At 44.6% G+C, this 24,576-nt stretch overlaps 1 protein-coding gene across 4 annotated transcripts in view; it reads right to left on the minus strand.

The window, feature by feature from the left end:
• Positions 1–24,576, minus strand: part of khdrbs3 (KH domain containing, RNA binding, signal transduction associated 3) — a 409,578-nt gene that overhangs the window by 93,428 nt on the left and 291,574 nt on the right. For all 4 annotated transcript variants that reach the window (XR_015078969.1, XR_015078968.1, XM_085992466.1 and 1 more), the window contains one exon: positions 1,781–1,863. Coding sequence is in view for 2 of the 4 variants with exons in the window: in XM_085992466.1 (XP_085848592.1) it covers positions 1,781–1,863 (83 nt within the window). In the remaining 2 variants the exon portion in view is untranslated. The remainder of the gene's footprint in view (positions 1–1,780; positions 1,864–24,576) is intronic.

Below are 24,576 nucleotides of genomic sequence, written 5' to 3' on the forward strand. Positions count from 1 at the left end.
ATTTTTTATGAAGTCAATTCTTGCACAATCAATTCTATAGCTCTAAAGTAAATATTTCATGTTCCCAGTGCCCCTCACTCAGCAACTAGGCTCAGTCAACAGAGGACTTTTCATTATTTTTACGCATACCTATATATATATATATATAGAATCATAGAACACAGGAGGAGGCCATTCAGTCCATCGTGCCTATACCAGCTCTTTGAAAGGGCTATCCAATCGGTTCCACTCCCCCGCTCTTTCACCATGTTTCTTTTTCAGGTATCCAATTCCCTTTTTAATGTTACTATTGAATCTGCTTCCGCCACCCTTTCAGGTGGTGGAAATACAACAGTTTCAATAATAACACTGTTTGGTTCCTTCCTTCTTATTTATATAATAATCTTAAACAGACTATCTGCGGAAAAGAATCATGGAGGAGCCAAATGGAAGAATGTACATATATGGGTAATAGAGGTTATAGCACCATTGACTGGCTGAGTATAGATCATGCCATTATCAGGTGAATGCCTCATGACATGAAAAGAAAAGAAAGAAACCTCTTTTCATGAGGTTAGAGGTATAGAAGGAGCGCCTTAAGGGGATACTTGATTATTAAAATTGCTGATTGCTACTGTATTGGTTGTCTCGTCGAATCGGTTTACATTTTCTATTTACTTAACAGAAATAGTCGCAATTAAAAGTGACTGTACAGCAGCAATACAATGGCAATAAAAATGGTGTCTCACACACACTTACCACCCTCTTAACTATTTTCTATGTGAGGTAAGCACATTTTAAGAGGATAACAACAACAACTTACATTTATATAGTGCCTTTAATAAAAAAAAATAGAAAAGCTGCCTGCAGTGTTACTGCAGGAATTATGAAGAATCTTCCTTTTATTATTTTTGACAACAGTCTCACCATTTAGTCATGACAGTTTAACCAATAGCCCTTTTATTATTATTAATAAGGACAACCATCATTATGATAGAGCTACTGCTGTTCCAGTCTGATAACTTTCTGCTTCTTACAAGAGAACTTTTCCTTTATGTTTAATAATGGCAACCTCTTTTGGAAAATAGTAAAATACTGGAGGAGTGTGTTTAATGCTGTTACACAAATACGGCTTCGGTTGACCTACAAGCAGCTCAGGGGAACAAGAGAAGTGAATATAGATTTAAAAAGCTCTTTCTAACATCATAAATCAAATAACTTATTCTTGATGGAAAGCCAGAGGGTCAAGATTCACTTCTGTGCTTAGCAGCACATTTTTCCCTCTATTAAAGAACATCATAGGCTGCTGAGTGCATAAGTACAATTTCTACTCCAGGTGTATTTCAGCACCACAGGAAATACAACACATTAATATCAATCCCTAAATTTCTCAATTAAAGTACTACAAATTGCTTCAGTTTTTTCTCTTATTCATTCCCTTCCCCAAGCTGACCATTTAAAATCAAGGTGAAGCAAGTTATCATCGATGATACCTCCTAGAATTTGATTTAACATGCAGTCTAATTCATAAAGCCTGACTGAATTATGACCCAGTCCTCCACAGATCAAAATCAATGTAAAGAAAGACTTGCATTTATATATCGCCTTTCACGACCACCGGACGTCTCAAAGCGCTTTACAGAAGTACTTTTTGAAGTGGAGTCACTGTTATAATGCGGACAGCAAGGTCCCACAAACAGCAATGTGATAATGACCAGATAATCTGTTTTTGTTATGTTGGTTGAGGGATAAATATTGGCCAGGACACGTATGCGGTTATGAATGATCAGTGCATTGTTACCTTTGGCCTTGATTGTTGTAGTTGTTATCATACGAGTCATAACCTTGATCTTCATAGGTTGCTCCATAGCCATCACCATATGCCTAAAGTTTCAAAGAGGAGCAGTGACTATACAGTATACACACATTATTCTCAAACACATTTTCAAAAATAGAACTGGTTTTACTTTAAACATTCGAATATCTCATTGGAATTCATCACCATCTAACTAGAACAGTAAATTAGACTTTTGGAACTGGTCTGGTACAATGACAGTTAAACAGTAAAGGAAAATGTTGTCCAACTTTCTTCCTTCCTCTTCTTAAGGTGTTAAGTCATCCTGAGAAATGGTTCCATGAACAATCAGCAGCCCTCCAATACCTTGTCCAAGTAACCATTCTTCATGTCAGTGTAGACAGCAAGGTCTGTAGCTTGTTCAACTGTGGTTAGCATCAGAACCAAGCACAATCGTATTTTCCTTGATGTCCGCGCACACACTCCAGCAATGATCAAATGGGAGCATTGAGTCATCTCTCCCCACCCCACCCCACCCCCTACCACTCCTGGGACACTGATGCCAAATGCGGTGTCCCAATTGTTGCCATGGCTGACATTAGCTAACTCAATATAGACAGGGAATCAAAATTGGCACATTCTGGTGTGCCTGGCTTAGTGATACATTGAGTGCTACATTTGCCCATTAGCTCATTCGCACAGTCAGATAGCAAAAGCTATATTAAAACAGACCTGAACATTCAGTTTAAACCTTATCCATTGTTTTGAGATAAGGGCAGACCTGAGCTAATGAAAGAATATTCTGTTTCTGCACAATAGTGTTTGCACCATTTATAATACAAGTTTATTTGAATAGTTTCACTGCAACAGTTCAAATCCAAGCCTGAAGCAAAACCCATTGGCTTGTACACTGGTCGACTTGAAGGTCACACATTAGGTGGCTGTAACAGCCAAAGAGCAATCCTCAGGCATTTTAGACGGATAAGAGTGGAGTGTTTCTATTTATATGAACACAGCAGGTTGACATATATATACTGTGGCAACATAATGGGGGCTGGGAGGCACAGGCAATTACCAAAGGCTCTGCGTGGGTTTCTGAAATTTAAAGCCATAGCTGGAACTAATAGTTAACATTTCAGTATAAAGAGCATCTCCTCTGAAATCTTACATCGAAGTTATGCAGCTCCTGTACGCAATCATAATAATGTTTACAGTAACAATGCCTTGCTCTCAGAACACAGATGACCAAAACCACTTTCTGTCCTTATAAACATGTTCAGTTAAAAGCTCATTGGAATAATGACAAACAAAATCTAAAATGGAGGATGCATGTCGGTAAAAGAGAAAAACAGATATGTAGGTCAAGAGTCATTTTTTTTTTGGATAAAAGAGGTTACAAACCATAAGTTTTGAAAAACAGCGAAAATTAAAGTTAAAAGAAAATAAAGAATAGAATAGAAAAAACAGGGCTCGCTGTTTTTCCACTTTTTAAGACAAAACTAGTAGATATCCCATGCAGTTGCTCACATGGATTATGTATAGTATTTATGTAGAATAATATTGGTGTTCAGGAGTTATTGAGACAGATGGCACTTGGTATATTTTCCATACATCACACTGTTACCCTGTGCATATATCTTTCTACTTCAGAAAGGAATATGGAAATATGCAAAAAGCATCATAAATCATTGGCCTGGAATTTGTGGTTGTAATGACGGTGAAACTGTCAGGGCTTGCCGTCATTACTATGTAAAACGGACAGCAACTTCTGGCATCTGCACATGCGCAGTTAAACGCGGATATCTGGATGTTGCTGTCAGTGATGTCCTGCTCATCCACAGGGTGCGTGCTGCAGTCTTCACAGATGCAATCAACACAGATCAGTGATTTGACGTGAACTTCCAACTTTTTACACACTATTTTTGCTGTAAAAACCATTGAAAATTCAAAGCCTTGTTGAAGGAGGTGTAACTGGATTTTTAAACGGTTAACCAAGTCATAATTACTGCTGAATAACCTCTCTGATCCTGGAAAACTAATTTTATAGGTGTGGAGTGTCATTCCCTCCATTTCAAGATAAAAAATCCATGGGGGGAAAATTGGGTTGCTTTGTGCCTCCTGTTAGGAGGGGTCGCTAATGGGATGCAAAGCACCTAGCGCCTGGGCGCGGCGCCGCTAACTCCTGCCGCGAAATTCAGTGGGAGGTTAGCGGTGGCGGCAACTGGTAGCGCCCTGCGGCGCTGCGCCTCCGGCAATGACGTCATCGCCGTGCGCAGCGCCCCAGCCGCAAACTTCGCTTGCGCCCCCTGACCTACCGCCAGACGCTATGTCCGACAGGGTCAGGATGTTGTGTTTGCAGCCGCGGCAGCGCAAATTAAAGGGCAGATGCTGGGCGGCCATTTTTTTGGGCCGCCTGCCAGCACCTGCCCCCTTTTGCCTCCTCCTGCGGGGTGCCGGCCGCGACTGGTCAGCCGGGCACTCTTCTTGAGTGCTGGGCTCTTTTGCTGGCACCCCGCACCCCAGTGGTCCAGCAGGACCCCGGTGCGCGTTGCGCTATGCCCTCCCCTTTAATCAGGGGAGGGAGGCCTGGAGTAGCACAGCGCTATGTGCCGACACACATGGCGCTGTTGCACGTAGCGCGCGATATTGAATGGTAGCGCCCCAAGAGGGAGGGGGAGCGCTTCCAGTAGCGCCCCGCCTCTGCTTGGGGCGCTACCATTCAATTTCCGGCGCCGGGACGCTAAAAGTACCACCCCAGCAAAGTTAGCGGCGTGACCCAATTTTCCTCCCCATGACTTAAAATAATAATTTTTTTTTAAAAGTTTGTTTATGATATTTCAGCTTCTATCTTAATCCTATGTGTATGTCCTAATTTTTATTTCACTTTCTGTAAAATGATTAAAAAGTGAATTATAATCCATGCTTTTTACTTCCCGATTTGCTGTCTGTGAGAATTCTTCAATCTGATCGCCTGCTCAGCCTGCTTGCTGACTTCACTGTTGTTGAACGCCACAGATCCCCTCTAGGTGGCGCTAGATTGACAGTCACGTCGGAATAGGGGAAACCAATGCTCTGGAGCCCACTAAATTTTTGTGGGCAGCTTTCTTCGAGGTCAGTGGCAATCACCGCTACTTTGCCACTGACCGCAAAAACCGGGCCAATTTTTAGGTAAGTTAAATTAGAACCAGACACTTTTAATAAATGTTTCATTGAATTCTGTTGAGATGCACTTCTATCTCTTGCTATTTAATAGCATTATTACTGTAATACTAGTATTATTTTCAGGATCATAATACTGTTTGGTCCTGGCACAGGAGTTTCCCTGGACCTGACAGCTACCCAAGGGTTAAGGTTACTGGCAAGTATAGCTGAAAAAGAATTGTAATGCAAATCACTGGTTCCATCAAATTTTCTTTTGGGAGTAGGGAGCAAGCAAGAAGAACAACATACCTATTACCGATGAGACACATCTCTGGAAAATATCTCAGGATGGTGTGCGGCTTGGAGGGGAATCTGGAGGTGATGGTGTTCCCATGCATCGGCTCCTAGGTTATGGATGTTGCAGGTTTGGGAGGTGCTGTCAAGGAAGCCTTGACAGGTTGCTGCAGTGCATCCTGTAAAGCGTACACACTGCAGCCACAGTGCACCGGTGGTGGATTGAGTGGATGTTTAAGGGAGTAGATGGGCTGCCGATCAAGCGGACTGCTTTTTCCTAGATGGTGTTGAGCTTCTTGAATGTTGTTGCAACTGCACCTGTCCAAGCAAGTGGGGAGTACTCCATCCTCCATCACACTCCTGACTTGTGTCTTATAGGTGGAGAGGTTTGTGTAATTTTATCTACTTCCATCTAGATCCTTCTAGTTATTGATGTAGCATTCACTGTCTGTGTACTTCCATGCTTGCCTACTCCTCTGCACATTTGGGGCTCTCATTCACATCAAAAAATGCCCTTGCAACACTCCATTATACGGTTCATAAATCTTGCACTGCTTGACAGCCAAAGTGCGATTTTCTCTGTTGGAGCTAAGCCATTCTCTAATACTATGATTATGCACACCACAGCTGAATTAACAAATTTTCCAATATCTATGTTGGTTAGATACCTTAATTGCTGGAGACATGTTAAAGCTTCATTATAGTGAATCATCATTTAACTAAAATCTTTTAATGGAGGGAGAAAGAGATGGGAAATAACTCTTAAATGGGAGTTTGAATAAACTGTACTGTAATTGTGTCAAGTTCCCAGAACAACTCTCTAGCCCTTAAGCTCCTAAACCAGTAACAAGCCAGTCCTGTGTGATGATCTTCCAGCTGATCATCACCCTGGTCTTAATCAGAATTGTTCCAGAACCAAAGATGAGACCCCCATGGAACAAGCCTGGCAAGTGTAGTACTGGATTTAATGGGTGGAAGCTGTGAACTTCCATTTCAGCTAATGGATCTTGCAAGAAAGCACAGAAGGAAAGAGTGCAGTCAAAAAAGTGGCTGGTTTTTAACTTCTGCATTAGAGCAACTGAATTTTAAAAAAAAACTAGCAATGCTTGAACAGACTGACTGGAATTGGTGAAATTAGCATTAATGAAATTAGTGAAGTTGATATGAATGAAATCTATATTGCTGTTATCACAGAATCCCCACAGTGCAGATAGAGGCCATTTCGGCCCATCGAGCCTGCACCGACACATATCCCACCCTATCCCCGTAACCCCACGTATTTAATCCCCTAACACTAAGGGTCAATTTATCATAGCCAAATCAACCTAACCTGCACATCTTTGGACTGTGGGAGGAAACCGGAGCACCCGGAGGAAACCCACGCAGACACAGGGAGAATGTGCAAACTCCACACAGACAGTTGCCCGAGGCCAGATTTGAACCCGGGTCCCTGGCGCTGTGAGGCAACAGTGCTAACCACTATGCCACCGTGCCCCCGTTATGGACAGCTAGAAGGGCTGATTGAATCTTTGTCAGCCTATTTAAGCTAGCTACTGATCTGTCTGAAAAAGAAAATGCAGCTTTTAGGGGCTGTAGTAATTTAACAGAATTTGATGACTGAGCTATAAAGCTTTAAAGAAGGTTGGAAGACACATCTCTCATTTAGCTAATAAAAATGTTGTTTGTGTAAGATTTAAATAGTACACTTGTGCCATGATTTAGTGCTAATTAAATTGTATTCACAGAAATCCCATTAAAAAAATTTGCATTCCAATGATTTTAGTAGTCCGTTAACCTTGCCAAAAGGCAGGAATTTTGCCCATTTTTAAAATGTATATATTTTTAATATTCATTCTTTGGATATGGGCATTGCTATCAAGGCAAGCATTTATGGCTCATCCTAAGTTACCCTTGAGAAGGTGGTGGTAAGCTGCCTTCTTGCAACGCTGCAGTTCAGCGGTGCGGTGAAGGTACTCCCACAGCACTGTTAGGTAGGGAGTTCCAGGATTTTGAACCAGTGACGATAAAGGAATAGCGATATATGTCCAAGTCAGGATGGTACATCCTGCAGATAGTACATACTGCAGAGCCACAGTGAGCCAGTGGTGGAGGGAGTGGATGTCTAAGGTGGTGAACAGGCTGCCGATCAAGCACACGACTTTGTCCTGTATGGTGTCGAGCTTCTTGAGTGCTGCTGCAGCTGCACCTATCTAGGCAAGTGGAGAGTATTCCATCACACTCCTGACTTGTGCCTTGAAGGTGGTGGAGAGGCTTTGAGAAGTCAGGAGGTGAGCCACTCGCCACAGAATACCCACCTTCTGACCTGCCCTAGTGGCTATGGCATTTGTGTAGCTGGTCTAATTAAGTTTCTGCTCAATGGTGACCCCCAGGATCTCGATGGTGGGGAAATTCAGCATTGGTAATGCCATTGAATGTCAAGGGGAGGTGGTTAGACTCTCTTGTTGGAGATGGTCATTGCCTGACATTTGCGTGGCGCGAATGTTATTGGCCACTTATCAGCCCAAGCCTGGATGTTTCTAGGTCTTTCTGCATGCGGGAATGGACTGCTTCAATATCTGAGGAATTGCGAATGGAACTGAAAACTCTGCAATGATCTGCGAACATTTCTGATCTTACGATGGATGGAAGATCATTGATAAAGCAGTTGAAGATAGTTGGGCCTAGGATGCTGCCCTGAGGAACTCCTGCAGCAATATCCTGGGGCTGAGATAATAGGCCTCCAATAACCACAGCAACTTTCCTTTGTGCTAGGTAGGTCGCCAGCCACTGGAAAGTTTTCCCCTGATCCCCATTGACTTCAATTTTACTAGGGCTCCTCGGTGTCACACTCAGCCAAATGCTGCCTTGATGTCACTTTCACCTCATCTCTGGAATTCAGCTCTTTTCTCTATGTTTGAACCAAGGCTGTAATGAGGTCTGGAGCAGAGTGGTCCTGCATCGGTGAGCAGCTTATCAGTAAGTGCTGTTTGATAGCACTGTCAATGTTTCCTTCCATCACTTTGATTTTGATTGAGAGTAGGGTGATATAATGATAATTGGCCAGGTTGAATTTATCCTGGTTTGTGTGTACAGGACATACCTGGGCAATTTTCCACATTGCCGGGTAGATGCCAGTGTTGTAACTGTACTGGAACACCTTGGCTAGAGGCACGGTTAGTTCTGAAGCATAGGTCTTCAGCACTGCAGCTGGGATACTGTCAGGACCCCTGGCCTTTGCTGTGTGCAGTGCGCGGAGCCGTTTCTTGATATCACGTGGAGTGAATCGAATTATCTGAAGACTGGCATCTGCGATGGTGGGGACCTCAAAAGGAGGCAGAGAAGGATCATCCACTCAGCACTTCTGGCTGAAGATGATTGTGAATGCTTCAGCCTTTTCATTTGCACTTTCAGGCCTTTTTGAAAGACTAAATCACATATTTTCTTCGTAGTTCCAATCTCTCCTTAACCTAATATTTGTGGCAATTGTAATTTTGAAAATAAAACCAGACAAGTCCGAATAGCACCCTATCCAGTACAGGTGATGTACTGAACCAGAATTAACTGGAATGATTTAAGGTAGTCTGTTCCAACGTTATGTAATGGGACTAAGTGGCCACAAATCCACTGGACTGGACGACCAATATCCTAGGGTTTTAAAAGAGGTAGCTGCAGAGATAGTGGTTGCACTGGTACTCCTCTTCCAGAATTCCCTAGATTCTAGAACAGTCCCCAAGGATTGGAAGGGAGCAAACATGTTTAAGGAGGAAGAGAAAAAACAGGGAACTATGGGCCAGTTAGCCTGACATCAGTAGTAGGCAAAATGCTAGAATCTATTATTAGGGACGTGGTAACAGGGCACTTAGAAAATAATAATAGGATTGGGCAGAGTCAACACGGATTTATGAAAGGGAAATTGTGTTTGACAAATCTGCTACAGAGCTTTTTGGAGATGTAACTAATAGGATGGATAAGGGGGAACCAGTGGATGTAGTGTATTTGGATTTTCAAAAAACATTCGATAAGATATCATACAAGAGGTTATTATACAAAATTAGGACTCATGGTGTTGGGGGTAATATATTAGCATGGATTGAGGATTGGGTAATGGGACAGAAAACAGAGTAGGAATAAATCGGACTTTTTCAGGTTGGCAGGCTGTAACTAGCGGGGTACCGCAAGGATCAGTGCTTGGGCCTCAGCTATTTACAATCTATATTAATGACTTAGATGAAGGGACTGAGTGTAACGTATCCAAGTTTGCTGATGGAAAGTAATCTGTGAGGAGGACACAAAGAGGCTGCAGAGAGATATAGACAGGTTGACTGAGTGGGCAAGAACATGGCAAATGGAATACAATGTGGGGAAGTGTGAAGTTATCCACTTTGGTAGGAAAAACAAAAAAAGCAGAATATTTTTTGAATGGTGAGAGACTGGGAAATGTTTGCACTCAGAGGAACCTGGGTGTCCTTGTACATGAATCACAGAAAGTTAACATGCAGGTACAGCAAGCAATTAGGAAAACAAATGGTATGTTAGATATAGAAACAGAAAATGCTGGAGAAACTCAGCAGGTCAGGCAGCATCTGCAAAGGGAGAAACAGAGTTAACGTTTCAGGTCGATGACCTTTCGTCAGAACTGGAAAAAAGCAGGAAATGGGACAGATTTTTAAGCAAGTGTAGAGGCTGGGAAATGGGGGAGGGGAAGAAAGAACAAAACATAGAAACATAGAAGATAGGAGCAGGAGTAGGCCATTCGGTCCCTCGAGCCTGCTCCGCCATTCAATGCAATCATAGCTGATCATCCAAATTCAGTACCCAGTCCCTGCTTTCTCCTCATACCCTTTGATCTCTTTAACCTTGAGAAATATATCCAACTCCTTCTTGAATATATTTAATGAATTGGCCTCTACTGCCTTCTGTGGTAGAGAATTCCACAGGTTCACCACTCTCTGGGTGAAGAAATTCCTCCTCATTTCCGCCCTAAATGGCCTACCCCTTATCCTTAGACTGTGACCCCTGGTTCTGGACTCCCCGACCATCGGGAACATCCTTCCAACATCTAGTCTGTCTAGTCCTGTTAGAATTTTATAAGTTTCGATGAGATCCCCTCTCATTCTTCTAAACTCCAGCGAGTACAACCCAATTGATCCAATCTCTCCTCATACGTCATTCCTGCCATCCCAGGTATCAGCCTGGTGAATCTTCGCTGTACTCCTTCCATGGCAAGACCATCCTTCCTCAGATAAGGCGACCAAAACTGCACACAATACTCAAGATGTGGTCTCACCAAGGCCCAGTACAACTGCAGCAAGACAGCCTTGTTCCTGTACTCAAACCGTCTCGCTACGAAGGCCAACATACCATTTGCCTTCTTAACCGCCTGCTGCACCTGCATGCTTACCTTCAGCGACTGGTGCACAAGGACACCCAGGTCTCGTTGCACTTCCCCTTCTCCCAATCTATTGCCATTCAGATAATAATCTGCCTTCCTGTTTTTGCTACCAAAGTGGATAACCTCACATTTATCCACGTTATATTGCATCTGCCATGCTTCTGCCCAATCGCCCAACCTGTCCGAATCATCCTGGAGTTTCTCGGCATCCTCCTCACAGCACACACGCCCACCCAGCTTTGTGTCGTCTGCAAATTTGGAGATATTACATCTAGTTCCCTTGTCTAGATATTGTGAATAGCTGGGGTCCAAGGACCGATCCGTGCGGTACCCCACTAGTCACTGTCTGCCACTCGGAAAAAGACCTGTTCATTCCAACTCTTTGCTTTCTGTCTGCCAACCAGTTCTCTATCCAAGTCAGTACCTTACCCCCAAATCCCATGTGCCTTAACTTTACACGTTAATCTCTTATGCGGGACCTTATTGAAAGCCTTCTGAAAATCCAAATACACCACATCCACTGGTTCTCCCTTATCTATTTACCAGTTACATCCTCAAAAAATTCCAGTAAATTAGTCAAGCACGATTTACCCTTTGTAAATCCATGTTGACTTTGTCCGATCCTGTCACTGTTTTCCAAGTGCTCTGCTATTACATCTTTTATAATGGACTCTAGCATTTTCCCAACTACCAATGTCAGGGTAATTCCCCATTTTCTCTCTACCACCTTTTTTGAATAGTGGAGTAACATTAGCTACCCTCCAATCCATGGGTACTGTTCCAGATTCCATCGAATGTTGGAAGATGATCAGCAATGCATCTACTATTTCTAGGGCCACTTCCTTAAGTACCCTAGGATGTAGATCATCAGGCCCTGGGGATTTATCGGCCTTCAATCCCATCAATTTCCTTAACACCATTTCCCTACAAATACTGATTTCTTTCAGTTCCTCCCTTTCATCAGACCCTATGTTCCCCGGCATCTCTGGGAGGTTATTTGTGTCCTCCTTTGTGAAGACAGAACCAAAATATATATTTAATTGGTCTGCCATTTCTTTGTTCCCCATTATAAATTCCCCTGATTCTGACTGCAAGGGACCTACGCTTGACTTCACCAATATTTTTCTCTTCACATATCTATAAAAGCTTTTACAGTCAGTTTTTATGTTCCCTGCCACCTTACTCTCATATTGTATTTTCCCCTCCTTAATTAATCCCTTTGTCGAATCCTAAACTGCTCCCAATCCTCAGGTTTACTGCTTTTTCTGGCCAATTTATATGTCCTCTCCTTGGATCTTATGCTATCCCTAATTTCCCTTGTTGGCCACGGTTGAGTCACCTTTTTTTTTATGCCAAACTGGGATGAACAAATTCTGTAGTTCATCCATGTGGTCCTTCACTAATGACCTCGTTTGTGATTTCAATACTTCCCCTTCCCTCGGGGATTGATTGATCAGGCTATTCAATCCTTCTACTGGAGCAGCTGTTTCAACATTCTGCTGTTCACATTGACGTGATTCAGCGTACTTTTGGCATCCCTGTAAAATCTGTGTTGCAACCTCAGCTATTTCCATAACTTTTGAGAGCTCCGAACTCCTTCCCTTTGAAGATTGAAGCTCGTGTTCAGATTGTTCCCATTGTAGAGTCTTGTCCTTCAGCATATGAAGGAGTTGGCTGACCGTTAACTCTTCCACGGGAACACTGTGGGTCAGAGTCTTCTCCATTTCATCCACCTTTTCCTCCAATGCTTTCACCTTCTTTTCCTCTTGTACTTTGGCTTCCAGCGCTCGGAGAAGTTGCGCATTGATGCTCTCTAGCTCATGTTCAGAGGCCATTCTTACAGTCTCTGTGTTTCTTACAGTTCCCTTTTCTTCCACTGAACGGATTCCCAGTTGAATCTGTTCTTCAAGTTGTTGAATCTCGGTCATTGCCGCCCCACATTTGTCTTGGGTTTCCTTTAATATTTTTATGAGTTCTTGTACATCTTGTCTTTCATGTTCTGCCATGTCTTTCACCTCTAATTTCTCATCTATGGATGGAACTTCTACCGATGAGTCTGTCTTGGCCTTGAGCTCGTCAAGAATTTCCTGCAGCCTTTGGACTTCTTGCTCATGTTCAACCTTCAGTTGCTCATATGCTTCCACTGAAACTAGCTTTTCGGAGGTTGCCGAGTTAACCCCTTCCAGAATTGTAGCCTGGGCCTGTTCATACTGTTCTTTCAACTTCTCACACTCTGCTTGTAAGGAGTCGTAGAGAAGAACTGGAATAAAATCCTGGCTTCCTGAAGATTCCTCTTCATTTGCTTCTTCCTGCAAATATTCTAACTCCTGAACAGCATAAGGGAGATGTGATCGGTAATTGGTCACGATGGCTCTATGGTCGCTCTCTGCTTGAGCTAGCTGCTTCTGTTGTCTTTCCAGATTCTCCCATTCGGTGTCATAGAACTTTTTCATTGTTTTCATCTCTTGTACGAGACGGTAACTCAATTGTTCTAATTGTTGTCGTAATTTGAAATAAGTTTGAGTCCGAGCTCGGTGTTCTTCCGTCATGGATATGTCCGTAACTTGAACAGGCTCAGAATTTTCTGTCAAACTAGGTTGTCGTTGTTCGGTGGAGTTCTGCTCTGAAACTTTGTTCTTCTCTGGAGCATAAGCCTTTATGCATGCCTTCGTTTTTCCAACCTTCGTCGGCTAGTCCATTTCAGCCTTGTCTTTCATATTTGGGTTGGTCTTATCGTCATCCGTTTCAGAATCTGAGCTGATTGTCTGCACCGAGTCCTCACTCGTTATGGCTTTTAGATAGTGCCATTCCATGTCTATTTTCTTGATCCACTCCCGTCCTAGAAGTGGTGGTCCTCCCTCATGTAGTACGTATAAGTTCATTCTTGGGTGTTCTTTACCCCTATCTCTCACTTTGACTCTTATCTTTCCCATGGGGTATACTTTATGCCCCGTGTATGTCTGCAATACGAACTTGGTATCTCTTAAGGGTATATGTGAGAATAGCCGGTGGTAATCCCTTCGATTTATGACTGATAGAGCTGATCCAGTGTCCAACTCCATTTTCACTTGGATTCCAGCTATTTTTAGCATGACCCAGATAGTTTGTAGGTCAGCTTCCTTACTCACATTGTGAATTCTCAGACTACCCAGCTCCTGGCCGTTTGGGTCTGAGTCTGAATTCTGTTCGTCTGAACTCTTCTCAGCCACCTTGTGCACCTTGTTGTACTTTTCCTGTGATGGCTTCCTTTGGTTGTTGGTCCTTTGGTTGTTGGTCTTCTTCCCTGACCGGCATACCTTAGCTATGTGACCCAGTTTGCCACATTTCCTACATTCCTGGTTCTTAAACCAGCATTGGTTCTGGTCGTGTGTTGTCTTCCCACAACGATAGCATTTTGTTGTTGTCGAGGTAATTTGATCCACACTTAGTGCTGCTGTCTTTAGCTGCATTTCCGCAGTTCCCTTCGCTGCGGCTTCGTGCGATGCTGCAATAAGGACAGCCCTGTCAAGTGTAAGGTCGTTCTCTTCGAGTAGTCGCTTTTGCGTTCCTTCCTTTGCCAACCCGCACACGAACTTGTCTCGCAATGCCTCTGTCAGATTCCCTCCAAACTGGCAGTATTTCGCTAGTCTACGCAGTTCGACCAAGTATTCTGCGTTGCTTTCGTCTTTCCGTTGCGTTCTCGCATAGAATTTGAATCGTTCCGCCAACATCAACGGTGTGGGGTTCAAGTGATCCTTCAGAACAGCCACAATATCATCGAAAGTCTGATCCGCCGGTTTAGCTGGTGATAGTAGATGCTTCAAGAGCCCGTATGCCTTCGCGCCCATCGAGTTTAGCAAGGTTATAGCTTTGTCATCTTCTTCTATTTTATTGGCCTCACAATAGATCTCGATGCGTTCCACGTACGTGGCCCAGTCTTCTACCTCGGCATTAAAATCGTTGATGTTACCACGCTTAGGCATCTTCCTCTCTTTCTGATAACACCCCGAATTATTTCTTTAACTTATTTTTTTTTTCTCTAAGATGGCGGTTTTCCCGCAAAATTGCAGTTTCCCGCGCTTATCTTCTCTCCCCGCCCACTTCAATGGCGGTTTCCCGCTTTTGTCTTCTTCCCCGCCTAATGGCGGCTTCCCGCGTTTCTTCCCTAGCGGGAGGGGTACACTTTCCCCCACAGGCGACGGCCGCTGGCTTTCAGGTTCACAGCCTGCGCGTCGGCTTCAGGGCTTTCCCCTTTCTCGGCAGGGCAACCGGCGCTGGGTACACCCCGTTGACGGCGAACAGGTTCAGCCGCTGGGCTGGCTCTCGCTCAGTTCCCCTTGCTCGGGCTCGGTCTCTCTCCCGCTCTACCGGCGCTGGGTACACCCCGTTGACGGAGAACAGTTTCAGCCGCTGGACTGGCTCTCGCGCAGTCTCCCTTGGTCGGCTCTGCCTCTCCCGCTCGCTCGGCTCCCAAACGCCTCTCCCAGCCGTCTCGCAGTCCGGTGCTTCCCTCCCCGGCTGCGGCTGAGTTTATCTCTTCCCGCGCCTACGCTCCTGGTCGCAGCGCTTCGTGGCTTCGGTCGCTGCCTGGCTTTTCCCGCCGGTCGCGGTCTAGCTGTCTCACGACGCCGTTGCGTCCCCCAGCCTATTAGTACCGCGGCTTCCTTGCTCCACGCTGCCCCAGTCTCAGCGCCTCTGGGCCCGACTTCTGTCCGGCTCCTTTCCCCCTCGACCGTGGTCGAGTGCACCGCCCTTATCCTCCGGTTATTCTTTTTACTTTTCCCTTACTCACAGTCACCGTGGCCGCCTTGCTTCTCGTGCTGATCGGCTCACTCCTCACCGTGGCAGAAGGGACAGTCAGTGCTTGTTGCTGATGGAAGTCTTTGTCTCTGAATTCTTCCTCCTTTCCAGCTCTGCAGACTCGAGTTTTCTCCCAGCAGAATGACGAGGGCGGTTGCCTCTTCTCGACGCTCGTTAACTGCTTCGGAAGTATTGTTGCCGCAGGGTACGATCGGACTCGTCGCCACTGTAAAGTCTGTGGGTTGTTTAGTTAACTAATACACAGACTCCAAGAGTAACTTAAAACAGGACTTTACTATTCGAAGGTCAGGGCGAATCTGCCCAATAACTCCTGGCACAACACTTATATACTGGTGTGGTCACCGTCGGTATTACCGTATACAGAAGCCAAACAAAGTAGTGCCACACCTAAAATAGTTCTCTTAAAGGTGAACAGTTACATACAATAGTTCTCTTAAAGGTAGACGGGTACATACACTTCACTTGCCTCCGATTTCGCTGCCTGTCTCAGCTGTAGAGCCCGCCGCTGGAGCTCCAGCCTGACGCCCAGGAAGGATTAGCGCAGTACCTGTCACCAGCTTGGCCAGCTGGTGAAACCACAGTTTCTCTTACTTCCTTGAGTCTTCTGGATGCTGGAGGAATCGATGTCCTTGAGGTGCTGTCGAATTGCAGGTAAGTCCGTTTCCACTTCGTCGCCACTGTAGTGTCCGTGTGTAGATAAAGACACTGAAGACAGGAGTTGGTTCATAGGTATTTACTAAGCAAGTCTGGGGGGGGTTTCTAAAGGATATACACAATACAGAGGCTTATATAGCCCAAGTGGCAATTACCGGCATTACGCACACCTGGGGCTCTTAAAGGCACATACACCATAATTGCTCTTAAAGGCACATACACCACAAAGTCTTACTGCAATTATACAGGGCATTGGTGAGGTCACACCTGAAGTACTATTTACAGTTCTGGTCTCCTTACCTAAGGAAAGACATACTGGCAAAAAATATAAAAACAGATAGCAAGAGTTTCTACAGTTATATAAAAAGAAAAAGGGTGGCTAAAGTGAATGTTGGTCCCTTAGAGGACGAGACCGGGAAATTAGTGGTGGGTAACATGGTGATGGCAAAAACGCTGAACAAATATTTTGTATCAGTCTTTACAGTGGAGGACACTAAAAATATCCCAACACTGGACAAACAGGGGACTATGGGGGGGGGGGGGGGGGGCGGAGGAGTTAAACACGATTAAAATCACTAAGGAGGTGGTACTCGGTAAGATAATGGGACTAAAGGCGGATAAATCCCCTGGACCTGATGGCTTACATCCTAGGGTCTTGAGAGAAGTAGCGGTAGGGATTGTGGATGCATTAGTGGTAATTTTCCAAAACTCCCTGGATTCAGGAAAGGTCCCAGCAGATTGGAAAACTGCTAATGTAACGCCCTTATTCAAAAAGGGAAGTAGACAAAAGGCTGGAAACTATAGACCAGTTAGCCCAACATCTGTGGTTGGTAATATGTTGGAGTCCATTATTAAGGAAGCAGTAACAGGACATTTGGATAAGCATAATTTAATCGGAGAGAGTCAGCATGGTTTTATGAAGGGGAAGTCATGTTTGACAAACTTGCTCGAATTCTTTGAGGACGTAACAAACAGGGTGGATAAAGGGGAACCAGTGGATGTGGTATATTTGGAGTTCCAAAAGGCATTTGACAAGGTGCCACACAAAAGATTACTGCACAAGATAAAAAATCACGGGATTGGGGGTAATATACTGGCATGGGTGGAAGATTGGCTATCTAACAGAAAACAGGGAGTTGGGATAAATGGTTCATTCTCGGGTTGGCAATCAGTGACGAGTGGTGTTCCGCAGGGGTCAGTGCTGGGACCCCAACTCTTTACAATCTATATTAACGATTTGGAGGAAGGGACCGAGTGCAATGTATCCAAGTTTGCTGACGATACAAAGATGGGAGGGAAAGCAGTGAGTGAGGAGGACATAAAAAACCTGCAAAAGGACATAGACAGGCTAAGTGAGTGGGCAGAAATTTGGCAGATGGAATATAATGGGGCAGTAATTCCTCCCCAAACGCGTGAGTACGGAAGGGGTACTCACGCGTCTGGCCGGAGGAAATGCTGGTTTTCAGCATGCACAGCGCATGCGCTGAAAACCGGCATTTCCTCTCCTCTAACCCAAGAGGTGAAGAGGCTAGCGCGTGCGCTGTAGGGGGCAGCGCGTGCGTCTTGGATTTCCTCTGTTTTGGGGGATTTGCGCATGTGTAAAGGCCTCCGGTCTTTACGCTTGTAAAAAGCACACGTAAGTATTTATTTTTACAGGTAAGTGGTGTTTTAGTGCAATTTAGAATTTTTTTTCCACAGGTTTATTATTTTAAAGAATCTACAATAAGGTAAGTTTAATTTTAGACCCTTTTTATTAAAAATTGCTCTTTTTCAAAAAAAAAAATTATTGTTTAAATTTTTAAAAAAAACTTATTTATACTTAATTTAATGATTGGGATTGTTTTTTAATTTTATTTAAAGTTTAAGTAGTGTTTTGGGGTGCAGTACTTCTCATGAGTTTGACAGTTCTTACTCTCAAACTTATGAATGAAGTTTCCCCTCCCCTGATTGGCTGAACAGTGCTCACCTGATCCCAGCCGGCATATCGCACTAACTACGCCGCTGGGTCAGATTAGCACAGCGCGCCGACATCAGAACCGGGCCACTGACAGGAAATCCACTGCGGGCCAGGTTTCAGATGTCGGCGCGCCGGGTAAGTGCACATCGGGGGCTTGCACGCGCGGCAAGCCCCCGACACCAAGTTCTGGGCCATTGTTGGAAAGTGTGAGGTTATGCACTTTGGCAGAAAAAATCAAAGAGCAAGTTATTATCTAAATGGAAAGAAACTGCAAAGTGCTACAGTACAAAGGGATCTGGGGGTCCTGGTGCATGAAACACAGAAGGTTAGTATGCAGGTGCAGCAGGTGATCAGGAAGGCCAATGGAATCTTGGCTTTTATTGCAAGGGGGCTGGAGTATAAAAGCAGGGAAGTCTTGCTTCAGTTATACAGGGTACTGGTGAGGCCACACCTGGAATACTGCGTGCAGTTTTGGTTTCCATATTTAAGAAGATATACTTGCTCTCGAGGCAGTACAGAGAAGGTTCACTAGGTTGATTCCGGAGATGAGGGGGTTGACTTATGAGGAAAGGTTGAGTAGGTTGGGCCTCTACTCATTGGAATTCAGAAGAATAAGAGGCGATCTTATCGAAACATATAAGATTGTGAGGGGGCTTGATCGGGTGGATGCGATGAGGATGTTTCCACTGATGGGCGAGACTAGAACTAGGGGGCATAATCTTAGAATAAGGGGCTGCCCTTTCAAAACTGAGATGAGGAGAAACTTCTTCACTCAGAGGGTAGTAAATCTATGGAATTTGCTACCTCGGAGAGCTGTGGAAGCTGCAACATTAAATAGATTTAAAACGGAGATAGACAGTTTCCTAGCTGATAAGGGAATCAGGGGTTATGGGGAGCGGGCAGCGAAGTGGACGTGAGTCTAGGTTCGGATCAGCCATGATCCTATTGAATGGCGGAGCAGGCCCGAGGGGCCGTATGGCCTACTCCTGCTCCTACTTCTTATGTTCTTATGAGTGCAGCAAAGGTTCACTAGACGGGTTCCTGGGATGAGGGGATTGCCCTATCAGAAGAGGTTGAGTAAGATTAGGCCTATATTCCTTAGAGTTTAGAAGAATGAGAGGTGATCTAATTGATACATATAAAATTATTAAGGGGTGTAACAGGGTTAATGCTGGAAAAATGATTCCCTTGGCTGGGGAATCTAGAACACAGGGTCACAGTTACAGAATAAGAGCTAGGCTATTTAGGACTGAGATGAGGAGAAATTTCCTCACTCAAAGGGTTCCAATCTTCCAAAATTCCCTAGATTCTACAATGGTCCCAGCGGATTGGAAGGTCATGAATGTAACACCGCTATTCAAGAAAAGAGGGAGAGAAAAAACAGGGAACTGCAGGCCAGTTAGCCTGACATCAGTCATTGGGAAAATGTTGGAATCCATTGTTAAGGAAGTGGTATCAGGGCACTTAGAAAATCATCACATGATTATGCAGAGTCAACATGGTTTTATGAAAGGGAAATCGTGTTTGACAAATTTATTCGAGTTTTTTGAGGATGTAACTAGCAGGGTAGATAAAGGGATGTAGTGTAAAGGAATGTAGGATGTAGTATATCAGTGGATGTAGTAGATCTGGATTTCCAAAAGGTATTCGATAAGGTGCCACATAAAAGGTTACACAAGATTAGGGCACATGGGGTTGGGGGTAATATAGTAGCATGGACAGAGGATTGGTTAACGGACAGAAAACAGAGAGTTGGGATAAACTGATCTTTTTCAGGTTGGCAGGCTGTAACTAGTGGGGTGCCGCAAGAATCAGTGTTGGGGCCTCAGCTATTTACAATCTATATTAATGACCTAGATGAAGGGACTGAATGTAATGTATCCAAGTTTGCTGATGATACAAAGCTAGGTGGGACAGTAAGCTGTGAGGAGAACACAAAGAGGCTGCAAAGGGATACAGACAGACTAAGTGACTGGGCAGTTAGGTGGTAGATGGAGTATAATGTAGGGAAATGTGAAGTTATTCACTTTGATAGGAAGAATAGAAAAACAGAATATTTTTTAAATGGTGAGAAACTTTCAAATGTTGGTGTTGAGAGAGATTTGGGTGTCCTCGTACAAGAAACACAGAAAGCTAGCATGCAGGTACAGCAAGCAATAAGGAAGGCAAATGCTATGTTGGCCTTTATTGCAAGGGGGTTGGAATATAAGAGTAAGGAAGTCTTGCTACAATTGTACAGGGCCTTGGTGAGACCACACCTGGAGTACTGTGCACATTTTGGTCTCCTTATCTAAGGAAGGATATACTTGCCTTGGTGGCGGTGCAACGAAGGTTCACTAGATTGATTCCTGGGATGAGAGGGCTGTCCTATGATGAGAGATTGTGTAGAATGGGCCTATACTTTCTGGAGTTTAGAAGAATGAGAGATGATCTCATTGAAACATACAAGATTCTGAAGGGGATTGACAGGGTAGATGCTGAGAGATTGTTTCCCCTGGCTGGAGTATCTAGAACTAGGGGGCATTGTCTCAGTATAAGGGGTACGCCATTTAAGACTGAGATGAGGAAGAATTTCTTCACTCAGAGGGTTGTGAATCTTTGGAATTCTCTGCCCCAGAGGGCTGTGAATGCTGAGTCTTTGAGTATATTCAAGGCTGAGATAGATAGATTTTTGGATTCTAGGGGAATCAAGGGATATGGAGATCAGGCGGGAAAGTGAAGTTGAGGTCGATGATCTTATTGAATGGCAGGGCAGGCTTGAAGGGCCTTATGGCCTATTCCTGCTCTTATTTCTTATGTTCTTATGAATCTTTGGAATTTTCTACTCCAGAGAGCTGTGGATGCTCAGTCATTGAGTATATTCAAGACGGAGGTCGATACATTTTTCGGAACTAAGGGATATAAGGATATGGGGATAGTGCAGGAACATGGAGTTGAAGTAGAAGATCAGCCATGATCTTGTTGAATGGCAGAGCAGGCTTGAAGGGCCAAATGGCCTAATCCAGCTCCTATTTCTTATGTTATGTAGATCCTCCAGTTAAAAAAAGTTTTTCTTTGCCCATCCTAATACAGAGGGAGTATGGGGTTATTCAAATAGAGTCAAAAATGTAACAAGAAAGCAGATGTAAATCTCATAACAACACTCCAAATCCCTTTTGACATTGAAGCCCCTTTGAAAGACAACCTTGCCACAATCTACACTCTTATCTTAATTAGATTGCTCATTGTGGAAGAAATGCTAATTGCAGCTGCTTGGAGACTAGCTGTCAAATATTATGCCCAATGTTGTTACATTGGGGAAATCTGCCAAGTTGCAAAACCCCTGCTGAACCTGTGGATACATATTTTCAAAGAGTCCAAACATGTAATTAAAAAGCTTTTATAAAACAGCTTTTAACTGCGAGATGGAAGAAAATTGGATAGATGACAACTAAACTGGTTTACATCTGCAAGTAATCTACATAAAATACCACCATAGGGCACAACCTTAGTGCATCACCCCTGTAGTCTCTGTAGCAGAACAAGCAATCACTCAGTTTATTCACTGACATTAATTTTAAAGCAATTTCAGAGCACCTTCCAAAATTACGACTAACAAAGGAGGTGAAATAGCTTTCACTGAAAAAAAAGAGGAAAATTTGTTGTTTTACTTGAAGAAACAATATACTTGTAATACCTGTATCATAATGGATTCAGGATACTCAAGGGCTGCACCTCGATTTAATGATGCATCATTTGATGCACTGCTGGGGGTAGTGAGGATTCAGAGAGAGATACTCGTCTCCAGCAATAGGAGGAAGAAACCTGCAGCTGCAACAAAGGAAGAGTGGCCGAGGAGCTCGGCAGCAGGAGCACTGTGCCACGCTCCTGGCTTTGGTGTACGAAGCGCTTTAATGACCTAACCAGGTCAGGAAAGGTAAGTACAGTTGCACATTCAGCTACATCCTGTTCTGCACATCACCGCCCCCACCCCCACTCTGCCTTATAAAGCCTACTCCTTCACGTCACTCCTCACACGGACTTACCTTGCAAGTACACCCATCGTTGTTTTTCCATGCACTTTCTCACATCTCCATCCACCACTGCAACTTACCCTCATCGTTATGCAATTTGATGCCTCTCCCTGATAGTCACCCTCACCAAATGCACTACATCCATCGGGTGAACACATACCATTACAGTCACTCATAAGTCTGTTCTTTCCCCCATTGTAGAAGAGAGCCCAGAACACTAGAGAGTGGGAGAGAACCAGAGGCGGTCCTTCACAGATTTTCCAGTTAATAACTGCAGAGGAGTAATGCACTGGAGATCAGTGGCACTTTGGAATCTCTGACCGTCGGAGATGGGGAGATTGAGACCTCACAGAATTAAATATCAGTGACCCACATGTCATAAAACAGTCAGTTTTTAGCAGCGAGTGAAATATGATCATCTTCAGTATGATAAGTTGCAACATTCTTATCTTGCCAGTACTAATTCAGATCTTTTTTCTCTGCCACAGCTTTCACGTGTACCGCAGCAGTCAGTGGTCCTCGTGAACAAGCCTCAGAGGAGCGGATTCCTTGCTAGTGTGCCCGGTCACAGGATTCATTCTTACCATGCACCAGCGCAGACACTCAAACTTTGGTAGGTCCAGTTAGACAGATAGTTGGGTTTTCACCTGGCAACTCAGTTCACAAGTGAGCGAGAGCATACAGTGGTGGCAGGTACAGCTGTTGAGAATCTGCGTCGAAGGACGCAACCCATTCCAAGCTCTGCTCAGCTGGACATAGATGCTGTACCCTGGGGGCCATTGAGGAAGAGGATAACCATTGAGGGGCAGCAGAACATTTGCGATGTACTGGCAAGCTTTCTATGCACACGGTCCACAAATGCAGAATGGAAGAATCCACCTTAAGCATGGGTAGATTGATGTCGCAGGGCATTGCAAGAATGTCTTCTTCCGTGGATAAAGTGATCAACTCCGTGGAATATAAATCGCGGCAATCAAATGAGTCCATACAGGCCTTGACCACGGCTGTGCAGACTCTTGAAGTACTGCTCTTCCAAGAGGTCAAAGAAGATGAGCCTCTGCCTCTACACCCTGTTAAGGATTCTAAGGATAAGAGGTAAGCCATTTAGGACAATGAGGAGGAATTTCTTCACCCAGAGAGTGGTCAATCTGTGGAATTCTCTACCACAGAAGGCAGTTGAGGCCAATTCATTAAATATATTCAAGAAGGAGTTAGATATATTTCTTAAGGCTAAAGGGATCAAGGGATATGGGGAGACAGCAGGGACAGGGTACTGAATTTGGATGATCAGCCATGATCTCATTGAATGGCGGAACAGGCTCGAGGGGCCGAATGGCCTACTCCTGCACCTATCTTCTATGTTTCTATGTTACACGGGTAGTGCCTCCTGTGACCCCGACCCCTCTGCTGCTGCTCCCCTCTTTCCAGGTCTCTGAACAGCAGGTTGTTGCTGCTGCTGATGGTGATCTTGCTCCTCGTTTGACGTCCAATCTTAGGCAGTCATGGCGCCACCCATGCTGATCTCGCGTCTCAATACCTCGAAACTGTAGAAATTAACCTCTCACCACAAGTACCCTCAACAAACCCTTTCCCCATGTTAAGCAAGAAAGCAGCTGTGAGCACTGACTATTTATTGCTCCATTTGCCTGACTTTTAATGAGCCCCATGAAGTGCCCTCTGTCCTCACCTTAGTTTCAATGGCGAGTTTCAGGAAGTCTGGGAAATCAGTGGACGAGCCGCTAAATTTAAATGCCAGTTAAAATATCGCTGTAATTCATGGATGTATCGCTAACCCGCCTCTCCGGAGGGGTTTACGTGCACGCAACCGAACCACCCAGAGTTAAACCCAGAAGTTGGTGTGTTGGAGTCAGCTTCCGGACGCGATCACATTTTGCTGACTTTAACCACCCACCCGCACCTAAACCCATGTGCTCCTCCATGTTAAAATTCCCCCCAATACCCCAGCTCAGGCTTAACCAGTGAATTATAAAAGGTTTAGCATAACTTGCTTGCTTTTACTCGACAGAGGGGGCAGGGCAAATTCTAACCTAAAAAATGGGTGGGTTGGGGGCATGGGGGTAGTTAAAGTGTTAAAAATCGGAATCCCGACCTAAACCTGCCTCAACCCTCCCACTTCCAGTTTTAACGGAGGCGGGATGGGGCGGGCAGCAGGGAGTCAGGCTGTCTATTTAATTATTATAATGAGGCTGGAAGCCTCTTCTTCAACCTTCATTTTGTGTTTAACTGTAGCTGGCCGGGTTTTGCACACTTCGTAAAACTTGCCACCTACAGCAAGGTGAGAACTGCTGTATCTAGGAGATAAGTGCCTTTACACCAACCTCCTGGATCCAGGGTCCCTGACTAATTCACTCCCTGCTATCGGAGATCGCCCCACGAGGCCTCCGATTGCCTTCCTGGAATCCCCCCCCTTCTCCTCTGATGATCCTCAGGCTAGTGCCATTCCTCTCTCCTCCCCCACTGATGCTTCGCCCCCCCCACCCCCGGATGTTTAAAAAGAGCGAGAGCCGGAGCGGAGAGCAGTTTAGAAAGA

This window comes from Somniosus microcephalus, chromosome 7, assembly GCF_052327205.1.
Source record: "Somniosus microcephalus isolate GS21.2 chromosome 7, FLI_Smic_1.0, whole genome shotgun sequence".
NCBI lineage: Eukaryota > Metazoa > Chordata > Chondrichthyes > Squaliformes > Somniosidae > Somniosus > Somniosus microcephalus.